This window comes from Pelodiscus sinensis, chromosome 28 (genome assembly GCF_049634645.1).
Source record: "Pelodiscus sinensis isolate JC-2024 chromosome 28, ASM4963464v1, whole genome shotgun sequence".
NCBI lineage: Eukaryota > Metazoa > Chordata > Testudines > Trionychidae > Pelodiscus > Pelodiscus sinensis.
Genome location: NC_134738.1, coordinates 5644188 through 5651761, shown reverse-complemented (window position 1 = coordinate 5651761; position 7574 = coordinate 5644188). Strand labels below are relative to the sequence as shown.

The 7574-nt window shown below is 60.4% G+C and overlaps 1 protein-coding gene and 1 long non-coding RNA gene across 2 annotated transcripts; both read left to right on the top strand.

Annotated features, from left to right (window-relative positions):
* Positions 1 to 2464: 2464 nt before the first annotated feature.
* COX5B (cytochrome c oxidase subunit 5B) lies at positions 2465 to 6609 on the top strand. The gene is made up of 4 exons (XM_075911095.1): positions 2465 to 2823; positions 5387 to 5457; positions 5891 to 5990; positions 6385 to 6609. The coding sequence occupies exons 1-4, from the start codon at positions 2724 to 2726 to the stop codon at positions 6495 to 6497; spliced, it is 384 nt and encodes a 127-aa protein (XP_075767210.1). The 5' UTR covers positions 2465 to 2723; the 3' UTR covers positions 6498 to 6609.
* Positions 3046 to 4314, top strand: LOC142820962 (uncharacterized). Its single transcript, XR_012897998.1, has 3 exons — positions 3046 to 3363; positions 3455 to 3645; positions 4242 to 4314. It is a non-coding gene; the product is annotated as an uncharacterized LOC142820962 (long non-coding RNA).
* Positions 6610 to 7574: the final 965 nt, after the last annotated feature.

Genomic DNA, 7574 nt, shown 5'->3' with positions numbered 1-7574 from the left:
CACACGGGGTCAGACCAAAGGTCCATCCAGCCCAGTGTCCTGTTTTCTGACCGTGGCCAACACCAGCTGCCTCCGCCAGAGGGAACAGAACCGGGAATCATCACGTGATCCCTCCAGTCGCCCATTCCCAGCACTGACAAACAGGCCAGGGACCCAGCCTGGCTAACGGCCATGGGTGGACCTGTCCTCCAGGAATTCATCTGTTCAGGTCCTGGGCTTCACAACCTCCTCTGGCCAGGCTGATTGTCTGTTTCTGTGTCTTCCGGAGGAGCCGGCTATGAACACAAAGCCACATGACAGCTCAGTCTGCAGCTCTGTCCCACTGGCTGCCCCCAGGCTGTGGGGGCTGGGACCAGGAAGGCGCCTGGCCGTGGCTAGCCATGTTAAATTTAGAGTAATTGGCTAACCGAATTGTCGATACAATTTGCATTGACTATTCGACTAGGCGATGTGGGCGCCTCTGCCTTTGAAGTGTAGCAATGGCCCCAGAGCTGTTGCTACACTTTTTGCGGGGAGCTCGGGGCCAGCAGGGGATTCAAGAGACCCCGCCGGCCCTGCGCTCTGTGGCGTTTCAGAGTCCCCAGCGCCGCATGGAGCCTGGCGTCAGGCTCCCCACGGCATTTCAAAGTGGTAGCACCACGTGGAGCCCGGGCTCTGGCCCCAGGCTCCACGCAGCGCTGCCACTTTGAAGCACTCCCTCCTCTTCCCCCCCTTGCTGCCTCTTTCTGATAGAGGCAGCGGGATGGGGAGCGACTAGCTGACTAGTGTGTCGACTAGCCAACAAGCTCATCGCACAGGCGACCGGTCGTGCTCATCCCTAGCTGCGGCTGCCAGAACGAGTGGGAAAGCCAAGGCCTGGCTTCACCGTGCTACTTCCACAACTTGCCACAGAGGCCCAGCCCAGCATGGAACACATGGAAGCAAAACCGTCAAACGGAGCTCCTGGCGCTCAGCCCAGCCCACCTGGTCTGCTTCACAGTCTGGCTAAGAACCTACCAAGGCTGCGTGTTCACTAGAAACACTTTCCCAAAGACAGTGCAGCGCAGGGAGGAGTTTGCCCATTGACGCAGGAAATCTACCTCCTTGAGAGGCGGCAGCTGGCTCTGTTATACGGGCGAGGGGGGAAGCTAGGTTGGGTTAACAACATTGCTCAGGGGCTGGATTTTTCACACCCCAGTGACTTCGCTGGGTCAACCTAACTTCGCACTGTACACTGGCTTGAGGCTAGTGAGGAGACGAAAGCCTGGTCCACACTGGAAAATGTAGGTGGCTTAAGTACGTCATCAACCCCCGATGTCAGGCTTCCCCAAGCCCAGGAGATTGGTTTAAAGCCAGAGGTTCTGTAAAAGGAATCAATTGGGGGTTTTTATTTGTCTTCTGCTTTTCTATGGTTTAACGCTTTCTCCGCGGCCACGAGAGCTAGAAGCTCACTTTTCCTTTAAGGGTGAGGCTGAAATCATCACAGACCCCCGTGACTCCGGGAGCTGGAGCTTTAAGGGAAACAGGAGGTACCATGAGACCCATGACAAAATCAGGAGAGCTGGCAAGGCAGCAATTGCCAGCACAGGCAGGGCTGAGAGGCGGGACAATTCAGCAGGTAGGATTGCGGACCCCAGAGCACATCCGGGTACCCAAGCCCAGAGGTACCAAAAGGCCTGCTCTGTTCAGAGGGGAATGCCTTCAGGGCCGCTACCTTGGACAGGAGGCCAGAGACGACTCCCAATGAGATCTAGGGACCTAGCACCCAGAGCAATGGCCTTGACGCTACTCTGGACCCATGGGAGCCCAAGCCAGCAGCACCCAGCACTTCGGGATGTTAACACGTGGCTAATTAATTAAAAAACTTCCCGGGTACAGGGTGCCACGTGGGGGGCAGGTGGCTCCCCCCCCCCTCGCCGCCCCTGATTCCAAGCAGCTCCCCGGGAGCCGGTGCACGTGGGGAGCCGGCTCTAAGCCAGCTCGCGCATTGGCTCGTCACGTGCACGGCTCCACTCGGAGTTCCCCGCCCGCAGCCCCCGCCCAGTGAAACGCTGCGGCACATGCGCAAAGCGTCAAGGCGCAGCAAGCCCCGCCCACTGGGCGCTCGGCCCACGCGCATGCGCGAACGCGCTTCTACTGTGCTCACCGGAGGGGCCTCGGTCCGGAAAGTTCCAAGGGGGAGCAATGGGGCCACGGACCGCCAACGCCGCGGGGGAGGGGCAGCGGGCGGGGCATGAGCAGGGGCAAGAGGAGGGGGAGGGGCAGGACCAGCGGGCGGGGCACGAGGAGGGGGAGGGGCAGCGGGCGGGGCACGAGCAGGGGCAAGAGGAGGGGGAGGGGCAGCGGGCGGGGCATGAGCAGGGGCAAGAGGAGGGGCGGCCCCACCCCACCCCAACTGCCCCCAGCACCTCGGGGTGCCGCGAACCCTGCGGGGGACAAGGGGCGGGGCCAGTGGGAAGCCCCGCCCCGCGAGCGAGTGCGGGACAAGCCGGGAAGACCCCAGCAGGGGGCGGGGCCAACGAGTCTACCCCGCCCCACCCTCCGTCACGTGGCAGGGCGCTGCGCGCCTGGCCCAGCCCAGCCTCACCTCCTGGTCACGTGAACCCGGGAGTGGCGCTGATTGGTCAAAGGAGGCACCGGAGAGGCGGTCTCCGCTCACGTGCCCCGGAAGTCCTGCCCCGTTTCCGGCCATCTCCCGGAAGGAAGCCTCCATCCGCGAGCGCCCGGTTCAGTCTGCTCGCGCCATGGCGTCAAGGTTACTGCGTGTGAGCGGCGCCCTGCGGGCCCTGCGCCGCCCCCCGCCCGCGCCGCTGCGCGCCCCCGCCCGCGCCCTGGCGTCCGGAGGTGAGGGGCAGGGCGGGAGCGGGGGGAGCCTCGGAGGGGGGTCCCGGAGGGAGCGGGGGGAGCCTCGGAGGGGGGTCCCGGAGGGGGGCTCGGGGAATCCCGGGGGGCTCGGGACGGGAGCGGGGGGAGTTCTGAAGGGGGGGTCCCGGAGGGGGGGTCCCGGAGGGGGGGGCTCGGGACGGGTGCGGGGGGAGTTCTGAAGGGGGGGTCTCGGAGGGGGGGTCCCGGAGGGGGGGGCTCGGGACGGGGGGGGGGCTCAGAGGGGGGGGGTGTTCAGACCCGTCCCGGGGGCTTCGCGTTTCTCGGCGCTGACTCGCACCCGCCGCTCGGTCCCGGGCTCCCCCCGTGGCGCTGCCGCCCGCAGGTTTGGCCACGGATCCGAGAGCGACTCCCTCCTCGCCCGGGGCGATTGACTTTGCTTAAGAGCCTTTGGCGAGGGACCTTGTGAGAGGTTTTTCCGAAGTCCGAGTACAGTGTAGCCACTGGACAGCCCTTGTCCATGTTCTTTGCCCCACCACCCGGTGGGAAGAATTGTAATAGGTTAGTGACGTGCGGGGTCTTACAAAAGCCACCTTGATGCTCTCCGAACATACTGTGTTCATCTGTCTGATCATTCTGTTCTTTATTCTAGTTTGAATCCTGGTCCTGAACTGAGGCTTACTGGCCTGTAATTGCCAGGATCATCTCTGGAGCTTTTTAAAATAATTGGTGTTACATTAGCTGTCTTCCAGTCGTCTGGTACAGAAGCTGATTGATGTTATAGGTTACATACCACAATTAGTAGTTCCGCGATTTCATGATTGTGTTTCTCAGAACTTTTGGGTGAATACCTGCTTATTAGTGTGTAATTTAGCAATTTGTTCTACCACCCCCTCTGCTAACACCTTAACCTGGGACAGCTCCTCAGATGTGTCACCTACAATGAATGGCTTTGGTATGGGAATGTCCCTCGCATCCTCTGCTGTGGAGACGGAGACGGAGAAACTAAATGAATTTTTTGCAATGGCCTTGTCTTCCTTGAGTGCTGCTTTAGCATCTGGATGGTCCAGTGGCCCCACTGGCTGCTTGGCAGCTTCCTGCTTGTGATAGATTTTTGGTCTCTTGCTAGTTGCACTTCAAATTGTTTTTCTGGCCTGCATGTGACTTGCCAGAGTGAGTTCCCTGTTTTCTTTGGGATTTGATTTCCACTTTAACAGGCTGTTTCGCTTATGCCTCCCTTACTCTGGGCCTCTTACTGTTTCTCTTATTTTAATTGGGACTTTACTTTTAGTTTGGGCCATTAGAGCCATCCCCCACCAGTACGAACTACTCCACGCTGTGTGACTCTTGTACTCTAGTATTTCCATGAGCCATTGAGTATTGGTGTCCTGACAAGTTTTTCTGATGCTGATTATCTCAACCTCCTCATTCAATACCAGGTGCTCATGTTCACCCATCTGAGGCTACATCTAGACTGGCCCCTAATTCCGGAAAAGTCATGCAAAGCAGGTAAGTCAGAATAGGGAAATCCGCGGGGGATTTAAATAAACATGTCCGCCGCTTTTTTCCGGCTTGGGGAAAAGCCGGAAAAAGCGTCTAGACTGGCGCGATCCTCCGGAATAAAGCCCTTTTCCGGAGGATCTCTTATTCCTACTTTCAAGTAGGAATAAGAGATTCTCCGGAAAAGGGCTTTATTCCGGAGGATCGCATCAGTCTAGATGCTTTTTTCCGGCTTTTCCCCAAGCCGGGAAAAAAGCGGCGGACATGTTTATTTAAATCCCCCGCGGATTTCCCTATTCTGACTTACCTGCTTTGCATGACTTTTCCGGAATTAGGGACCAGTCTAGACGTAGCCTGAGTGTTTAGGCTCCTAGCACTTACCAAATTAGTCACTGTCTGCCTTCATGTGATGTCATTTGAATGGGGCTCTTTCCTTTGACTTCAGTTCCCGCTTGCATCCACTCCTGTCTTCTCCCCTGTACTAGGATAGTGTCACATTAGTAGGTCCTCTAAGGGATCGCTCTAAGCCATGCTCTCCACTGCCCCATCTGCACTGAAATGCAGCTGTACCGCCTTTCCCACTCCCCTGCACAGCCTGGTTTGGTTTAGCTGGATGCTGCCCTGGCTGTAGAGGCTCCTAACAGCCTCCTCCCTGCTCCCTTGTCTCTTCCACGCATTGAGACACTGCATGTGGACCTGGAAGCATTTCAGAGACTGCTACCATGGAGATCCTGGACTTCAATCTCCTACCTACCATCCCAAATTTGGACTCCAGGCCCCCTCCTTCCCTATGTCAATGGTACCTACACCTCCCACAGCCGCTGGCCCCTCAGCACTGTACATCAGCCTGTCTGGAGAGAGCCATGCCCAGCAGGCAAATCACCATGAGGTTCTCCTGGTCATCACAATCCAGCTAGCTGCACATCCAAGGCTGGAATCCCTCGTTACTGGTATCTGCCTCTTCCTGGTGATGGGGGGGGCCCAGCTGTTCCGTTCTGCCCGGTGCCAGAGGGGTGCATGGGGCGGGAGGAATCTGTTCCTGGTGAGGATCCTCACGCCCGGCTATTCTCTCCCCCATGCCCAGGTATCCCCACTGATGAAGAGCAGGCAACAGGCCTGGAGAGGAAAGTCATGCAGGCCATGGAAAAGGGACAGGTGAGCAGAGCCACCCTGAAATGGGTCCCCGAATGCCAGCCTCTCCCCCGCTGATACTCCATCTCTAGCCCACCCTCCTTGATTCACCGTCACCAAGCAGCCTAACCACGGCACCATGCTCTCGCTCACTGCCTCAGGCTCCCGCTGTGATAGGCGGGTGAAATCATTGACAGGGTGGGCCAGGGGGATCCTAGTTTTAGAATGAGACAAGCTGAGCAGGGGCTTCACTGGTCTCCTGTATCCCTGGGTTTGTGCTGCTCAGTGCCGCATGGCGTGGAACCAGCATCCAGCCACAGCTTCCAGAGCCGGGCCTGGGTGTGGGAGCAGACCAGCTGGTGCTGGGGGCTGATGGCCTGGGAGCCATTGGGCCCAGTTGTAGCTCTGGCATGGGAGGCGTGCTCAGCCCTGGCTAATGGTTCCGCGCTCCCTCTAGGATCCGTACAACATCCTCCCACCAAAGCGCTATTCAGGGACCAAGGAGGATCCCCACCTAGTCTCCTCCATCTCCAGCAAGAGGATTGTGGGCTGCATCTGTGAGTGACCGGGGCAGACGGGTGAACAGAACACGCCCCGTGGTGCTGGGAGGGCCTGGCACTGCTGTGCTGCTCTGCGGGAAGGTGGGAGCTGGCTGCTGGGCTCACAGGGCTTTGCTCTGGCCTCTGGAACCAACGACTGGGCCCCTGAGCTCCCCGGGCGTTCCAGCGGGAGCCGAGCCAGCCATGCTGTTACCTGGCCCCCGAAGGACGTGGCAGCCCTGCTCTGGCTAGTGCAGCGTGTGATGCTGTCTGGTGCCCATTTCCCCTTGCTGATGGGTGTCCCTGAGCCGGGCTCTGCTGGCAGCCAGCGGTGCTTCCCCCCCCCCCCCCCCCCAAGTCCTGTGCTCCAGCCCCAGAGACCTCGCACTAACCCTCCCGTCTCCCCACCCAGGTGAAGAGGACAACAGCTGTGTGATCTGGTTCTGGCTGCACAAGGGGGAGCCCCAGCGCTGCCCCTCCTGTGGGGCCCATTACAAGCTGGTCCCCCACGAGCTGCTGCACTGAGGGTGCCCTGACCCTCCTGTCTCTGCTCCTTGGGACCCCAGGCCCTGCTGCCTGCTGCTCTGCAATGGTGTGTGGTTTCAATAAAGAGTTGCTGTTCAAGGCCTTGCCCCTACCTGTGTCTGGGCTGCTTCCTTTGGCCAGCGTCCAGGCTGCATGCACAGGGGAGGGCTCCCTGCTCCCTCTACTGGCCTGCAGTGGGCCTGCCTCAGGCTGGTCCATGTGAGGGAGATGCCAACCCTTCCCTGGGCCGGCAGAACCTGCATGGGCCCTGCAGCGGGAGCTTGGCCGAGGGCAGGGTGCTGTTGTCCGCTGGCAGAGGGAGCAGGAAGTGGGCTTAGGGGTCTGTCAAGGGCCTGGTGTTCAAAGCCCTGTGCCAGGCTGGGTGCCCAACCCACTGCATCCCAGTGTGGGAGGGTTAATACTCCACCCCACAGACTAGCTCCTACAGGGGAAGGGGAGACCCCAGGTCCCTCTGGCCCACAGGGCAGCTGCTGGCCATGCTTGCTCCCCCTCACCCCAGGCATGGCATTGTCTCTTCACCTGCAGCCTGTTCTCACCTCCCAGGCCCCACCCCACAGCTGCCCTCTGTGTAGCTTGGTCCAGCAGGGCCTGGCCGCAGTGTGGGACCTGGGTTGCCTGAGCGGAGACGGGCCTGCAGACTGGGTGCTCTGCACGCTGGGGCGAGGGAGTGGGCTGGTCCTGAGGCCCTTGGGGGCTGCTGGATGAGGGGGGGACCAAAGGGAGGCGGGGGCTGGGTTCCTGAGCCCACAACCCCCCCGGTCTGTTTCCCTCAGCAGCTCCCTGGAGCAAGTGTGTGCGTTGGGGGGGGGGGGGCGGTGAACACAGCCCTTCTATGCAGGCACGTTGCTGTCTGGGCGCAGGCAGCACACACCTGTGCCCCTCTGCAGGGCTGGTAAGGCAGCAGCTGGGGGCCTGGCTCCCACAGGCCAGGGCAGGCAGGGACCAGCTGCACAGGAACCAGGCGGGGTGAGGGCCGTGGCTGGGCCTGGCACCACAGCCTGGGGTTTCAGAGAAGCTGGTTCCACAGGCAGCAGCAGGCGTAGCCCTAGAGGGCCC